Source organism: Cynocephalus volans, chromosome 11, assembly GCF_027409185.1.
Source record: "Cynocephalus volans isolate mCynVol1 chromosome 11, mCynVol1.pri, whole genome shotgun sequence".
Classification (NCBI taxonomy): Eukaryota; Metazoa; Chordata; class Mammalia; order Dermoptera; family Cynocephalidae; genus Cynocephalus; species Cynocephalus volans.
In genome coordinates, this window is record NC_084470.1 from 61,985,240 (window position 1) to 62,002,876 (window position 17,637).

A 17,637-nucleotide genomic window follows, 5' to 3' on the forward strand; every position below is an offset into this window, starting at 1 on the left:
TCTTAAGACCGTGGCCCGGGACCCCTTGTATCTCCTCCTTCCTACATGTCCAAGACACCCATTTTTACAGCCCTATAACCCCCTTCCCTCAGTTGGCCCTAGTGGCACTTCGCCTCCGTCTCTGTCCTTTTAACGCTCCACGATGGAGGCGCAGGGTTCTGAAGCACTAGTGGGGAGGCGGCACGGGGGTGCAAGATGAGGCCCCGAAAACAGACTTCGCCCGCCCACCGCCTTGCCCTTCCTCCTCCCCCAGGCGCGCCCGAGAAGCAACCCCAGCCCAGGGCGCAAACCCAGTACTAGGGGTTTCCCGGTCCCGTCTCCCGACTCCCGGAGCGCTACACGGCGCGCCTGCGCGGAGGCAGGCCGCACCCAGGGCGCATGCGCAGCCGTCACTCCCGCTGTATATTAGGTCGCTGGCGGTGCGGGCCTTCGGCTGCTGGTGAACAAGGGCCACGGTTCATCTGGACTTCTCGGCTAGAGTGCTCTCCGTCACCACCGCCTCCTCAAAGTTCTCCGCGCAGGTGAGGGCCCACGCTGTGGGTGCCCCCGCGTGTCCTGCCAAACTGGCCCCTGCTCCCCCGGTCGTTCTGACCCCATCCCCCACCGTCCCAGTCACCCGCCCCCTTGGGGTCAACGTTCATCCTCCAAATAGTTTGCCTATTCGGCTTCCTCAGTTTCCCCCAAACAGTCCCCTCCCGCCATTCCCTGTCTAACTGGCCGCTTTAGTATTCCATTCCCATATCCCTCCAATTATTCTCCAGCCTTCCACCCCGAGTTACCTCTGACCCCCACTCCTGGAGGATCACCTCCTTTTACCACACTCGACTCCCTCGATTTTATAGCCCCAGCGCCTTCCCAATTAGTCCCAAGGCGCTTCCCCCCATACTCCTGCTCTTCTTTAGGCCTCCTCCTTCTTCAGTAATGTCCGGTTTTCCCAGCCGTGGGGGCATGACCTCGGGGGAAATCCTTGCCTCAGGGACTCAGGGCCCGCTGGACGCCTTCCTCTGGCTTTGGGGGCGTGGAGACCAGGAGGAAGAAAGGATCCCTAAGAGTCCTGTCCTTCCTGCCTGATGGATGACAGTGGCTTCTCCCCCAGCAGACATTTCCACCTGCGTGTGTATCAAGTTGTCTTATTTGCACTGTGCACCTCCCTCAAGGAGCCTCTAGACTCCCAAAACTGTTCCTTACTTGTCCCTCATCCTTCCAGCCCCTTAGTTATTAATTATCAGTATTTAATTCATTTGGTGAAATTGTTTTGAAGATGCTTTTGTACAGAGATGGAAAATGAAGAATTTGATGACCTCAGTAAAGTATGGTTACCACTCCTTAGTTAAGTCCCACATCAGTGCTGTTCTTAGACATTTTTGAGTGAGAGGTGTTAGTATCTCAGAATACCCTGGGTATAAACTTCAGGTGACACCTGAACCCTATGACCTTACAGTTGTATTTGCTTATTAACAAGTTTGATGTCACTCATTATCGGTCTTTCTACAGGAGCCAGCGCACTTCCTGGACATGGAGACTGTTGTTCGCCGCTGCCCATTCTTATCCCGAGTCCCCCAGACTTTTCTGCAGAAGGCAGGCAAATCTCTGTTGTTCTATGCCCAAAACTGCCCCAAGATGATGGAAGTTGGAGCCAAACCAGCCCCTCGGGTTCTGTCCATTTCAGCAGTACACAGCCAGCAGATCAAAGAAACCCCTCCAGCCAATGAGAGTAAGTGTCATTGGCAGTGAAGGAGCGGGTGGGGATGTTTACACTCATTACTGGACTAGAAGCAGTGCCAATCCACAGTGGTGGTGAGGGCCCCACTAATGGAGGCTCAGCTCTGTGCGTGGGCTCTCTTGTATCACTGTCACCCCAACCCCAGGAGGTAGGCACTTTTACTTTTCCATCTTTAAAGGTGAAACGGTGACCACTGTTCCACATTACAGGTTTCTGGATTGCATGTCAGTGTCTGTTGGTGTTTTAGTGTTTCCTCAGTGCCTCATTCACATAAATATTAAATTAGAATGTTCTATTTCAACCTTTCATTAAATATATGGCCTTTGGCTTTTAAAGTAGTGGGGTTTTTTTCTTTAAATTTCTTTTTTTTGGGGGGAGGGGTGGCTGGCCAGTACGGGGATCAAACCCTGGACCTTGGTGTTATCAGTAACACACTCTAACCAACTGAGATAACCGGCCTGCCCTAAAAAAATTTTTTTTTGTGGTAGAATGCACCGCAATAAATCTACCATCTTAACCATTTTTAAATGTACAGTTCAGTGGTATTAAGTACATTCATATTGTTGTACAACTATCAACACCATCCATCTCCAGAACTTTCTTTCATTTTCCCAAACTGAACTCTGTACCCATTAAACAGTAACTCCCATACCTCCCATGTCCCAGCCTCTGGCAGTCATCATTCTACTTTGTATGAATTTGACTACTCATATCAATGCAATGGTACAGTATTTGTTAGTGATTTTTTAGCACATCTTCATTTTATACATAATTTTGTTTTGTTTTGTTTTTAATAAAGAGACTAGAGTTGAATTTAGTTTTGATCTGGTTCTGCCAGGAGAGGATTAGGCTTTTCAGATTTCACTTAATCCTACAGTATATTTTACCTTACAGACTTTTCTTAGGTGTGTTCTGTGGGTGTGGACTTCTAAGAAAGGAATTTCTTTTCTTTAAGTGGAAAGGATTTTATCCTTTGTAGGACTAATTTTCAGGAGTTATGTCTTTTTAACCAAAATGTTTGCAATGGTTATGTTTTGAATGATAGGACTCTTCTTTCGCCAGAATTTCTATAATGAATATGTATTATTTTATAATCAATGAAATTAACTTCAAAATAATTTTTTGGCTTTTTTTATAGAAGATTTTATTGGAAATTGTATTGAGATACCTTACCCAAGTTGTAGGAAAGGCTAGCCAGTGACTCACAGGAGTATTCCAAAATGATGAAGAAAAGCTTTTCTAGAAGGAAAGTGATCAAATTTGCTCAAGGGGAGAGGGAAGTCACTGTAACTAGAGGCATAATTACCAGCCAACTGTGATGAGTCAGCAGACTTCTTTGGTGAATTTAGATGAGAAAGTAGATGAGGTATGTGAATGTGATATACCCTTGGTTTTTTTCTAAGCTTACTACAAATTTGCACTGTATTAGACAGCAATCTAAAGACCTAAATTTTAGTCTAATTTCTTTTGTTTAGAAGAAAACTCATAGTTTCTATGTTAAGCAATAGCGTTTTTGTCAAAAATCGATTTAGAAAATATTAACAGAAAAAAATTGTATGAATACTTACAATTACTGTAGAGAGTGTGTCCTCTTGTGAAATATGCTGAATATACTTGGGGTAGGAGTCACTGGAAATGATCTAACTAAAGGACTCTGGGTTGTCTAAAACTAGAAAATGGTACTTTTTTGGATTTATAAGGGGAAAATTGTGGGTTAGGGAGGTGACTGGAGTGTTCGAATTAAGTCTTCACAGGAGCATTGTTTCCAGTGAGGCAGATGAGAAATTAGAGATATTAGCAGAACCTAATAAAAGTAAGCTTGTATCTGGATTATAGGGTAGAGTAAGTATAAAGTTTATCTTTGAGGCAATAAGAGAAAGAAATAAGTGGTTTTCTTGTATACTGTGCAACCAGATCTGATGCTTCACTTTTTCCATTTCCTCCCTCAGAGGACAAAACTGCCAAAGCTGAGGTCCAGCAGGCTCCTGACAAATCCCAGCAGACTCCAGATAGTACACAGCTTCCATCTGGACACCCCTCACCTGCCACTAGCCAGGGCACTGCAAGCAAATGCCCTTTCCTGGCAGCACAGATGAGCCAGAGGGGCAGCAGTGTCTTCTGCAAAGCCAGTCTCGAGCTTCAGGAGGATGTGCAGGAAATGCATGCTGTGAGGAAAGGTAACGGATGAGACAAGAACCTTTAGGAAGAGTGAGGAGGTTCTTTTGGATCCTCAGATTTGTGTATGAGCTGTTATTAGGGCTATATTTGTGTAAACGCCTTCCTCTTTTATGGCCAAGGAGGAAGGTCCTCAAGACAGACAATCAAAGAACTGTATTGCAAAATGTGGGACTTTCTTTCTGGTGAGCGTATAGGATGTGACCAGCTTTTACAATAACTGTTTAATTTTCGAAGATAACTTGCAGTCTTGAGCTGGTACCAACTGCCCTTTGTCCCTTTGGTCTATCCTGCAATCTGCCCTTTGTCGCTTTGGATAAAAGGTAGAAAACAATGGTGTTACTGCAGTAAGTGCTGGTCCTAGGACTCCCAAGTTATGTGTCATATGACCAAGCTGATGGTCATTGAGTGGCAATCTTAATTCCAGCTCTGGCTATCAGCCACAGAGCACCCAAGGCCTCCAAAAAGCCTCACCAGCAGAAATTATACATATGACCAAAATTGTTTTCTGTGAAGAAAATTGAGATTAGGATAGAGAGGGTAAATGAGGTGAAGTGGGGAGGTCATGCTAACCAGGTAGAAAGCTTTGGACTTTACTGATCATTAAAACTGGCTGGTAGCTCTGAAAACAAAATAGCAGCAAGAAGTCAGCCATTACAGTAAATAAAATAGAAGAAGAGCTTCATACACTGAGTTACAATTAACTTTGGTTATGATTGGCTTTTTCCTGTGAGCTAGACAATAAGCCATTTTTGAGAATATGTATGGAAAGTATTGTGAACTCAGACTATTATGTTGGGCCTGGTCCAAAGGTAGTGAGTTATCTCAATTGATTTTTCACAGTTAGTTACAGATTGAACTCCTCGTTCTGCTCTTCCACCCTCCCTCACTTACACTTGAGTAGTTTAAAAAAAAAAAAAAAGTCCCATTTGCCTCTTGTTACTTTTGTTACAGAGGTTGCCCAAACCTCAGTGAACCCCAGTGTGATTAGTGTGCAGACTGACAGAGGGGATCCAAGTGGATTGCTGAAGAACTTCCAGGATATCATGCGAAAACAGAGACCAGAAAGAGTGTCTCATCTTCTTCAAGATAACTTGCCAAAATGTAAGTTTCTTGTGGTTTGCCTGATGCAGGAGAGAGTTTATAACATAAACATGCATCAGATTAAACATAAAATTGCATGGTAAATTAAGGATTGAAAACTGTGTCCCTCGTTTGAGTGAGTAGGTGCTCTCAGTCATAGTGACTACAAATGCTGCTGGTAACCTGCCTTCTCTCTTTTAATACCTGCTATCCACACTCTGGGCACTGCCAGGCACTTGACATGCACAATCTCATTAACTCCTCACAAGATGAGGATGTCAACCAAAAGGAAGAAACTGAGGCAAAAATATATAAAACAATGAGATTATTTGGGCCAAGGTGTTGAGGACTACAGCCCAGGAAACACAAACCCAAGTTGCCTTGGATATGTGCTCCACTGGGCAGCAGTTACAAACAGATTTTGAAAGGGAGAAAGAAGTTAAGGGGCAGTTCCAAAGTTGTTTGCCAAGAATTTATATTAGTTTGCTAAAATAAAATGAGCTACTGATTGGCTATATGTTGCTCTTTGCATCATAAATTCCAGGAACATTGCAACAAAAAAAGTGAGAGTCGCATTATACAACTAGTGATAACAACATTTGGGTAATCTATACCTGTTGGTGGCAGCACCCAGTCTGGAAACCACCACCAGAACATGCTTTTTAGCAGTTATCCAGACAGGGTGAGGGGGACATGACTGTATGCTCATATCTCTCTGGGCCTGTTAAATTTAGCAGACCTTACATTCCTTATATTGCTCTAAGTCACTATTTTTTCTCAAGGTTATTAAGTAACTTGCCCCGAATCTTCCTGCTACTAAGTGGACAAGCTGGGATTTGAACTCAGGTCTGTCTGTCACAGAAACCCAGATGTGCTTCTTAACCATCATACCTTACTGTCTTTTGTTTGGTGTTTAGCTGTTTCCACTTTTCAGTATGATTGTTTCTTTGAGAAGAAAATTGATGAGAAAAAAAATGACCACACCTACCGAGTTTTTAAAACTGTAAACCGGAGAGCACACATCTTCCCCATGGCAGATGACTATTCAGACTCCCTCATCACCAAAAAGCAGGTGTCGGTCTGGTGCAGTAACGACTACCTAGGGATGAGTCGCCACCCACGGGTGTGTGGGGCAGTTATGTAAGTAGCCCTTGGCTTTCAAATACCACTGGCATTATTTGGCAAGACACTGATGATTTATAGGAGTTGGATCTTTTATGGAGGGAATATTCAGCAGTTGAAAGTGTGTCATAACGAAAAACTATTCTTAGCCTTTGAAAAATTTACAGATTACTTATAAAGAAACTTGACTGTGCAAGTAGCTGGTGGAGCTCCTTACTGTGTGAGGGTTCATGCTTACGGGCTCATTGACTACACAGGTCGGTTCACTTCCTACCACTCCATGAGTGAGTGTGTCTTTAATATCAAGCAGTCATGCACAGAGACATCCTTGGTTATGGATACAAGCAGAGAATACAAATCTAGCAGCACTAGAGGAAAAGCTACTTCAAAAAAGATGGTAGATCCCATCATTCATGCCCTTCAGGAGGATTGCCATAGCTAGGGATGCTTGAACAAGTTGCTTGCCAAACTCTCCAAGAGGCTTGCTAAAGACAGTTCTATCTTAGATTTAACAATACATGTATATCGTGACATTACATGACTGGTTTGCAGAGGGTTTAGGTAACCACCATCCAAGATGTCTCTCTAGAGTGCTTTTTCTTAATATGTCATGTTATTGGAAAGACTATGTTTTTCAGAGGAAAGGAACCTTAGTAAATTAACTTGGCTAATACTAAGTACTTAGTGACTATTAAATGAACACTTATTCTTGATTCTAAAGGTGTCATCACCATAGTGTTGACACCTTCTCTCCCTAGTCTGAAGATGAAGTCAGTTGAAACTACTGGGCCCAGGTTTCACAGTGAGAGAGTTGCTAGATCAACATTAAATTTCAGTCTCTTGGATCCTGGGAACAATCACATAGTGTTTAGAACCATGAGCTTTATTTTCTGTCTTTTGTTTTGTTTTAACAGGGAAACTTTAAAACAACATGGTGCTGGGGCAGGTGGTACTCGAAATATTTCTGGAACTAGTAAATTCCATGTAGACCTGGAGCGGGAGCTGGCTGACCTCCATGGGAAAGATGCGGCACTCTTATTTTCCTCATGCTTTGTGGCCAATGACTCAACCCTCTTCACCCTGGCTAAGATGATGCCAGGTAAGGAAGCATGGCATGTGGGTGTCTTATAGAGTTTTGGGGGTTTCTTAGTAGTAACAAGAATATTGGCAACAAAGAAGGCTTACCAAAAACTCTCAATTGAGAGGAACGGTCTTGTCTGGGACCATTTGCTGTTAGATCGAGCATGAAGTGCCAGTTACACTTTACGAGTTCCAGTAGAACATGATATCAATGAAGATTGATATTTGGAAGGTCCCTTACGCAAACTGCTTCAAATGTGGTTTGTATTCCAAGAAGATCCTTTGGAGAAATCTCTTAATCATTTTTAGTTATCTCTTGATTAAGTTTGGATTGGGGCAGCCAGATTTAAAAGCAGGTTAGTTACCTGCCACAGGATTATTCTACACCTTGGGCCTTCTGAAAGGAAAAACACTAGCTAATTATTTTTCTAGGAAGAAATTGGCAGACAGTGTCTTTTTTCTACTTGGCATTTTCAGGGAAAAATCTGTTGTCTCTGTCTAGGAATTAATTTATCTTTGATGCAGATGGCAATAAGTAGCATTTTTGTCGTGTCAGGCTGTGAGATTTACTCTGATTCTGGGAACCATGCCTCCATGATCCAAGGGATTCGGAATAGCCGAGTGCCGAAGTATATCTTCCGCCATAATGATGTCAGCCATCTCAGAGAACTGCTGCAAAGATCTGACCCTTCAGTCCCCAAGATTGTTGCATTTGAAACTGTCCACTCAATGGATGGTAAGTCTAAACACAGGCTAATCAGAAACCTGAGCTGAAAAACTAGGCCCAAGCTCTTTAAAAGTATAGTGTTTTGATTTGTTTTTGCATTTTATTTTCCTCTCACTCTGCTGGGATTTTGTAATTGATGAACATTTTAAGGATTTGGGTGAATGTAGATTCCCTCTTTTCTTTTTTTTGTTTTTTTTTCTTCAGAAGATAATTATGAACAATGAATGTAGATTTTTCTGCTTTGGCTTTTACTAAGCTCTAAGACCTCAAGATAACCTAGAAATTGGGGGAGTTAATTTTCTCCGCAATATTAAAAATGATACCTTAGAATGTAAGTTTATTCTGTTCTGACTCTAACCAAAACAGAAATTTCCAAAATGGCAAGCTCTTCCAAGCAGTCTCTTGTCTTTTGCTAGGGGCAGTGTGCCCACTGGAAGAGCTATGTGATGTGGCCCATGAGTTTGGAGCAATCACCTTCGTGGATGAAGTCCATGCAGTGGGGCTTTATGGGGCTCAAGGCGGAGGGATTGGTGATCGAGATGGAGTCATGCCAAAAATGGACATCATTTCTGGAACACTTGGTATGTATATTTTGTACATCCTGTCATCTACACTAAAATTACATTATCCTAACAAGACCAAGGACTAACTAGTCTAACGGCACAGGTGAGGAGACAGTGTGATAACATATAAAGCCTGGGCCACTTTTTCTTTTGGGTGAAATGTTATATCCCCATGAGTGGCAGCACAGCTTAGCAGAATCCCTTGGGGCATGAAAGCATGGCTCCCAGAATTAAAGAACTCTCACAGCCTAACATGACAGAAATACCACTGATTACCATCTGAGCTTATTCCAAATATAGCTGTGGCTCTAGCCACATGCCATGCAAGAGTCTTTACTTTCTATGCCTTAGATCGTTCCCCTAAATTAAAAAGAAAAAAGGGTTTTAGTACTTTTCTCCTAGAGCAATTGTTAGGTTCAGATGTTGTGAAGTACTGAGCTCTGTGCCTACCACATGGGAACATTCCAGCTCACCCTGGCTTTCTTCTGCTCCTTCTCATACAGAGGCAGCATCTTGTGTAGATGGGAGCCAGACTCTGGAGCCATGCTGCCTTGGGTTTAAATCCTGGCTGCATAACTCACCAGTTGAGTGACCTTGGGTTGGTAGATAACCTCTTGTGACTCGATTTTCTCATCAATATAACAGAGATAACAATAGGACTGAAATCATAATTTTTGTGGAGAAGATAAATGAGTTGTGCGCAGACAATTACTGTAGACATTCCCTTTGCCTGTGAGAACCCAAAAGAGATAAAAATGTAAATTGTATAGATTTGAGGATTTTTTTAAACCTTCAAAAGTTGGTAAGGCAGCTAGAAATCCACGTAGCAATCAGCTAAACTGCCAATTTATAGCCTGCACTTGGTAAAGGAAAGGCAGGCAAAAAAGCATGCTTTAGCACTTGCCAAGGCCTGTGAGAGCCTGGTGCAGACCCAGAGAGCCTGTGGGTGCTCAGGGTAGAACCCTGCCAGGAGAAAAGCACTTGTTCATGTGTCCTAATTCCAGCAGCTCTTTTCTTTTAAAGAGCTCTCATGACGTGGGCTCTCTGAAGGTACACTCATTGTAAGATGGGAAAGGCTGGAGAGAGATTTTTCACTGTAGGGGTTTGAACCAATCCTGCTCTGCATGTGGTTCCAGCAAAAATGTTAATTACAGAACATAATGTTAAGATCTCTGAGGACTCTTTCTGGAGTCCTTAATCCTGAAACTTGAGATATAGATTATACAAAGGGACTTAACGAGAATTGAAAAACAAGTCTGGCCCTAAATCAACCCTGACAGGTTCTGCGTTTTCATATTTATCTGGCAAATGCTAATTGTCAGAGTTTGTGTTTACTTAAGTAGGAAATAACACTAGTCACAGCAAAACAGTTAATGCTTTAGCTGGATAACACTCCACCCTTAAGGGTAATGTTCACAGTGAGAGGACAGCGCAAGTACCACAACTCATATCTTGTTCCAAAGAGCACATACAGTGCAGAAATGGAGCGTTGCTGGCTGGCAGAGCAGCAAGCTTGGGTGGGAAAGGCAAGTGAGAATAAAATGGTGGGAAGAGAGGTAGCCGCTTGGTATTTGGGCACACTGGAGCCAGGCTTGGTCTGGAGACTTGGTATTTGGGCACACTGGGGCCAGGCCTGGTCTTGATTGTGGTCAGACTCTAGCTTAGCCATGTGACTTCAGGCAAGACCCTCGTATAACTTTCCTCAGCTTTTTCCCTTTTAAAAAGGGGTGGACATCCCTTTACCTCTGTCAGTCTAGGGACAGAGTAGATAAGGAGAAAAGTAAATTATTTGAGGCTCTACAACACCTTGCTGTGTACATTTAGAGGCTGTTGCTGTAATAAATGTAATAAATTTGCTCCTCCCAGGCAAAGCCTTTGGCTGTGTTGGAGGGTACATTGCCAGCACAAGATCTCTGATCGACACCGTACGGTCCTACGCAGCTGGCTTCATCTTCACCACCTCCCTGCCACCCATGCTGCTGGCTGGAGCCCTGGAGTCTGTGCGGATCCTGAAGAGTGCTGAGGGGCGGGCGCTTCGCCGCCAGCACCAGCGCAACGTTAAGCTCATGAGGCAGATGCTGATGGATGCTGGCTTCCCAGTTGTCCACTGCCCCAGTCACATCATCCCTGTGCGGGTAATGGCCTGTCTGTGATTGGACTCACTGGGGGCTGTGCCTCCACACTTGATGTGCAGATGTTCTGGTTCACACCTTCCTGAAGTTGGGCTTGGGGGGTAGGGGTGACTGCTGGGACAGGGGGCTATAGCCAGAGGCTGTCTCATGTTTCTACCTTTGGCTCACTTCACAATGAGAATGAACCCCCTGAACCCTTTGAGGCTGGAGCAGAGGTTCCTTCTCCAAAGCATTGACCTTAATGAGATAAATACAGCTTATATCTGGAAAGCTTCAAAGCCTGAGCTTGGCCAGCTTTGAAGTATGGCTTTCTATTTAGTAAATTTTGAAATAAGTCTTGCCCTTCCCACTATAAATGGTAGCTCTGTTGGTGTCACAGTTGAATTAGTGTAATATAGCTAATATAACTGAGGCTGAGTTATACATCCTGGCTATGAAGACTAGCTAGTAGGAACAGAACCACTTTCCCCAGGTGAGGCTTTGGAGGGAGAGCAATGTGAAATTTACTTCTTCCTAATATAGTTTTGGTTCTCTGTTCCTCACTGATCAATACCAGATCCTTTAAATTGCAGGTGTTTGGGCAGCATTGTTCCTCTCCCCTAAGTTTGTATATACTGCTACAGTCTGGTCTTCATCATGAGCCTTGTGGGCAGTGTTCATTGGAATCTCTGTTAAGAGGTAGTTATCCTGTTCTGACCTTACCTTCCACTATCATCAAACTTAGATTGCAGATGCTGCGAAAAACACAGAAGTCTGTGACGAACTGATGAGCAGACATAACATCTATGTCCAAGCAATCAATTACCCCACAGTGCCCCGTGGGGAAGAGCTCCTACGGATTGCCCCTACCCCTCACCACACACCACAGATGATGAGCTACTTCCTTGGTGAGTACCTGGGAGCTGCTGGTGCCTCATTGGACAGTTGCGTAAAGCTGTCGTCTTGCAGTGTTTATAATTGAAGCCCATCAGAGGCATTCAGGTTTGTTTCTTCTTTTTCCGTATAATTAAGAATGCCCTCAGATGGTACAAAACTCTAAAATATGTTTAGTTGTTTGATTCACTTTAAGAGGGTGCAGAGTCATTATGAAAGCTCTGAGGGAGCCTGCTAATCCACCCAGTGTTTCCAGTGCCCCCTTGTGTATATGACTTAAGGAAGCACAGTAATGGCTGTTGCAGGGGAGAAGAGGCCTTTGAAGGCTTGAGTCTCCCTTGGCCCTCCAGAGTCCAGCTCATATTTCTCTTCTGCACTGCTCTCCTTCATTTTGTGTGGTCCTTGAACTAACCCCATACCTAACCCCCTCTGATAAGAGTATTTGCTCAGCATTTTATACTGCTCACAGCTCTCTACTGTCTCCCCCCACCTCCCTCCCCCCATGTCCAAACTAAAGGCAGGGACTGAGGAGGACTTTTAGCCGCAAGCTGCCTCTGCCCCAAAGGTACATGGCCCTCCTGAGCCAGCTGAGCTTCCTCAGAGGCTTTGCGTTGTGTTAGAAATGCTCAGTTTAAATTAACCCTGATGTGGAGACATTGCAGCAACCTCTTCCCTGAAGGCCTATGAGATAAAGCCTAACTCTAGGTTTTGCTTTTCTCTATTTTGCTTATTTTTATAACATCCTTATTGAGATAGGATTCACATACTATAAAATTCACACTTTTAAGCTATACAATTCAGAAGTTTTTAGGTACATTCACAATATTGTGCAACCATCACCTCTGTTTTCATCACCCCAGAGAGAAATCCCATACCCATTAGCAGTTACTTCCCCAGCCCCTGTCAACCACTAATCTACTTTCTGTCTATATGGATTTGCCTATTCTGGATATTTTCTGTAAGTGGAATGTACAATATGTGGTCCTTTATGCCCGACTTCTTCACATCATGTTTTCAGGTTTCATTCGTATTGTAGCATTAATCAACACTTCATTTCTTTTATTATCAAATCTTCCATTGAATGGATTTACCACATTTTGTTTATCCATTAATTGATGGACATTTGGGTATTTCTACTTTTTGACTGTTAGGAATAATGCTACTTGAACATTTGTGTACAAGTTTTTTTGTTTTTTTAAAAAGATGACCGGTAAGGGGATCTTAACCCTTGATTTGGTGTTGTCAGCACCACGCTCACCCAGTGAGCTAACTGGCCATCCCTATATGGGATCCGAACCCGGGGCCTTGGTGTTATCAGCACCACACTCTCCTGAGTGAGCCACGGGCCGGCCCAGTGTGTACAAGTTTTTGTATGGACATATGTTTTCATTTCTCTTGGGTGTATACTCCCTTTAATATTTAAAAACTGTTTTTCTTCACAGAGAATCTGCTGGCCACATGGAAGCGAGTGGGGCTGGAACTGAAGCCACATTCTTCAGCCGAGTGCAACTTCTGCAGGAGGCCACTGCATTTTGAAGTGATGAGTGAAAGGGAGAAATCCTATTTCTCAGGCATGAGCAAGTTGGTATCTGCTCAGGCCTGAATGTGACCTCAATTACTCTACCTAAACCCAGGCCATTATCATATCCAGATAGTTTCCAGAGTTGTCTTTATATGTGAATTAAATTATATTAAATTTTAATCTATAGTAAAACATAGTCCTGAAAATAAATTCTTAAATGATGGGTCTTTCTGCTGTTGACTACTTAATCAAACAAAATTTTTTTCATCATCCCTTCCCTTTAAATTCAGTCTATGTTATAGAGATGTATAAGCTGTACAAAAATATACTGGTCCTCTGGTAATGGCTCAGACCCTGCTGGAGTGGCAGCACCTCCTGCTCTGCTTGATCCCAACTACCTGTTTGGTGCCTGCTGCACCCCAGTGGCTGAACAGTTCTGAAAGAAGCAACACCTCAACGGCAGCCGGGTTCACGTGGAACTTCTAGCCTTGAGTCTTAAACGGGCAGTCAGTGCTGCCCAGAGTCCTTCTGCAGCTGCATCCTTCCTGCTTTCCCTTCCTGCTCCTGCTTCAACTATCTTCCCCGTGATAGGAGGGGCTGGCTTATCTGTCACCACCTAGTCCTCCAGCCCATCGTGTCCCCTCCAGCAGAAGTGCAGGGTCTATGCTTCTCACCCTGACTCTTTCCACTTGTATTTTGGATCCTGTTGCTTCTTGTACATTCCTGCAATCATCTCTTTTCTTCTGTGTCACGAATCCTTCCTCCTCTGCTGTCTCATTCTCCCTGGCTTTTGTCACTTTATTTGTTTATTTATTTGTCAAAAATACACGTGCTCTCCCTCAGTCTATACCCCTTTCCAGCTGCCACCCATCTCTGCCCCTTGTCTCCCCTCATCCCTCCTATTCGGTCTTTCATCCCCAGTCCCTTGGAGGCCACTCTTCTTGCCACATCTTGCCTTTGTCTTGCCAAATCCAGCGGCCAGTTCTGTCCTCATTTCACTGGATCTCAGTTGTGTTGGAGGTGGTTGTCCTTGGCTTTTTGACAGGTTTCTCCTCTAAGCTGTGCCACTAACCTCTCCTGACTGTTTTCCTCCTACTTTGTGAGCTGGTTCTTCTTGGTCTAACTGGCTGGGTCCTCCTGTGAATGTTGATGGTCCCACCAGGCTCATCTCTAACTGCACTCAACACCCCCCACCCCACGTGGTCCCTCTCAGTGCAGGGTTCTCAGTTCCATCTGAACACCGCAAACTGTTGGCTCTGACTGGGCGTCAGATGAGCACCTCCCACTGCACAGGTGCAGAGGCCTCCCTGGCTCTGCCCGCCCCTCCCTTCCCCACCCCTCACTGTTCTTCGTGCCATCTAGCCAGAGCCTCTCATTTGGAAGTCGCCTCTGCCTTTGCCTCACATGCACACCATTTGCAAGTCCTGTAATTTTCTTTTTGGCAGCTGGCCGGTACTTGACCTTGGTGTTACCAACACCATAAACTAACTACCTGAGCTAATTGGCCAGCCCTGCAAGTCCTGTAACTTCCACCTCTGAAGTATCAGGCCATTTCTCATCACCTCCCCTGCTGCCACCCTGGCATGCCACCTCTTGTGGCATCTGCTCCAGCCTCCACCCTAACTGCAGCCTGATTTTTTTTTTTTTTTTTTTTTTTTTTACCTCCAGTTTATTTTTTTAGACTAATAGCAGAATAGGAACGTCTCAGCCAAAACACTTGAAAAAAGTCCAGGAGGATGGGTGGGGATCACATAGATGGGTAGAGAGCAAGGTTCCACCTCAGGGCTGGAAGGGAGGGGGCATTGTGATCTTATGGTCTCCAAAAGCGTGCGTTGCATAGGTCCAAGCTTCACAGAAACAAAAGAGGAGCCAGGGATCCTTAGGTGGGGGGCCTTAGCCTGGTGGGGAAGGGGAAGTCAAGAAAGGTCAGGGGGTTCAGGTGGGAGAGGGACCCTGTCTGTATATTGTATATAGAGTCTGTACATGGCTGCTTGGACCCCTAATACCTACCCCTTGCCACCTTGTCCACTGTCTGCCCCCCCAGAGGTGTCTACTTGTAAACTTGGATTAAATCCAAGCTACAGTTGTGGGAGTGGGATTGGGAGTGGGGGAGGAGGCCATGCTTACTGCTGTAAACGGGAAGGGGTAGTGGCCAGGGCCGCGCTGTGCCCATTTAGTCCCTTCCACGTTCTACTCCTGGAGGAGAGTGAATGGGGTGCCTCCCACGCTTCGATTTGCTCTTTCCGGGCATATTTGTCTCTGGGGGGACCAGAGGGAGGGACACCAGGGGTCAGAGAAAGGCACCAGAGGCAAGGAGTCCTAAGCACTGCTCTTTCTGGCCCCCAGGTTTGGTACCAAACATTACCAGAGCCACAAGACCAGCTGGGACCCATGGGTGTCTCAGTGCCTGGTCTACTACAGTGCCTTACCTTGGGGAGGAGCAGAGGGGGTGGGCACAGATGCATGATGCAGACCCCACTTCCAGCCATGGGAAGAAGAGTCTAGCCCCTGGCTAGACTTTCCTTGCAGAGATCTCATGACAGCTGCATCAGCCCGTCCACAGATGTGGGGAACTCCCTGAGAGATCTAAAAATACCAATCAGATCACGTCCCACCCCTGCAGAAAGTTTCCCTGGGTCTTCCAGTTGCACTCAATTAAATTCTAGATTCCCCACACAGGCTGCCAAAGCTGGGATTGGGCTCGCCTTCAGCTCTCTAGCCTCATCTCCCATCCCACCGTTTATTCATGCTGTTTAATAGGCTGGGGCCCACTTCAGGGCCTCAAATACCTAGGTTCTCACCAGCTTCCAGGCCAAGGTGATAGCCATTCTCTCTCTGCCTGGATTTTTCTACCTGGGATTATGGCATGGCTGTCTCTTTTCCCTCAGGACAAGGGTCCCCACGGAACCTCCGCTGAGTGTGCTGGCTAAGGCCGTCCCTCTGCATTCTCATCATCACCTGGCCCCTGCCATGCTGCCGTTGAAAGCGCCAGTCACCACCACGACTTTTTCCCGTCGCATTTGACCTTGTGCAATGTCATCTCCATAAGGACAGGTACCCTTTCTATCTTCTGTGTCCTCAAAGTCCAGTCCAGTGCCTGATACACAGTAGGCACTGAGCAAATGTATGCTGAGGGAATGAAAGGGAACCCCGATGGCAAGTGTAGTTTGCTAGGAAGAATGGGAGAGCTGAAGAAAAACCAAGCAGCTGGTGGCGAGGAGACCTCTCGGCCTTGTCTCCCTCTCGTAGCTCTAGAAAGAGCAGCTGTGCTTTCTCCTCCCTGGAGAGCTGTGCTGGCACCCCATCCTCCTGGGAGGCTGGGAGCACGCCTGGGCTTCCTGAGACACACACCCCTATTGGGCCTGGCACTGAGAAGAGCTCGGCTGAGTCACGTTCCCAGCAGATAAGACCATATGTCGAGGCTCGGTTGGAGCGCTGCCTTGTTATGCCAAGGTCAAGGGTTTGGATCCCCATACCAGCCAGCCACCAAATTAAAAAAAAAAACTGCACATCAAAGCAGGCCACTAGGCATGAAGGAAGTCACGTCACCTCGGAACCATGATACAATACCTTCCTGCTCAGGAAACACCCTCCCTTGGTGCCCCCAGCCCTGTTACCTCACACCAGCTTTCAGGAATCTCCATTGTCCGACACATTCCCACGCCTAGAACTCCTCCACCTCCTCCCCTTCAAGTGGGCAGTGCTAGCGTGGGCAATGCCTCTACCTGAATGCCCAGGAAGTCTCACTCTTCCTTCATAAGACTCAGAGCCAACAGGGTCTACAAGGCCCTTGGGGAACTTTCCCCTCCCTGCTTCTTGGGGTTATAAGAACAAAAGATGGAAAGATCTGCAGGAAGCAGATGGGATTTATGAACTGCTTAAAAATGAGAAGCTTGGCTTTTATAAACAACTCTAAGGTGAAACAGTACAATGTCACGAAAGTTTTCCAAGAATATTTATTTATTTATTTATTTATTTATTTTTTTAAAGCTGACCGGTAAGGGGATCTTAACCCTTGACTTGGTGTTGTCAGCACCACGCTCACCCAGTGAGCCAACCGGCCATCCCTATATAGGATCTGAACCCGTGGCCTTAGTGTTATCAGCACCGCACTCTCCCTAGTGAGCCACAGGCTGGCCCTTTCCAAGAATATTTAGAAGCTTAGGGCATTAAATAAAGTATCCTAGAGTGTGGTATTATGATATACATAATTTTTATTCATATATATATATATATATATTTTTTTTTTTTTTTCCACCCATAGTTCCTGGCCCATAATTCCTATAGCTCTTGTAATTTTCTAGGTGATGACTCTCTGACCTTCTCCTGCCCTCCTTTCTCCTGCTCCTTTTTCTCACCAAGGCAGGACTCTAATCTTCCCCTGCCTTTCTGTCTTGGAGCTGGCCATAAAGATATCCTCTGACCCTTGTCTGGTTGGAGATGAAAGACCCCCATTCCAGAAAGGGTCCTTCCCCAAACCCTGGTGGAAGGAATGCTGCACAGAAAGGCCAAGAAGAATCTGAACAAACTAATAATAATAGACTTAGTTTATTAGTGTTAGATCAGACCCTTTTCATCCAATCACATTTCTACATGGTTGTCCATGATTCAATCATGCCTACGTAATGAAGCTTCCA

The 17,637-nt window shown here is 45.1% G+C and overlaps 1 protein-coding gene across 1 annotated transcript; it reads left to right on the top strand.

Moving 5' to 3' along the window:
* Positions 1–388: 388 nt before the first annotated feature.
* On the top strand, positions 389–13,223 carry ALAS1 (5'-aminolevulinate synthase 1). The gene is made up of 11 exons (XM_063113896.1): positions 389–521; positions 1,495–1,714; positions 3,673–3,900; positions 4,853–5,002; positions 5,899–6,121; positions 7,018–7,202; positions 7,740–7,919; positions 8,327–8,491; positions 10,340–10,608; positions 11,330–11,492; positions 12,921–13,223. The coding sequence occupies exons 2-11, from the start codon at positions 1,516–1,518 to the stop codon at positions 13,079–13,081; spliced, it is 1,923 nt and encodes a 640-aa protein (XP_062969966.1). The 5' UTR covers positions 389–521; positions 1,495–1,515; the 3' UTR covers positions 13,082–13,223.
* The last annotated feature ends 4,414 nt before the right edge of the window (positions 13,224–17,637 follow it).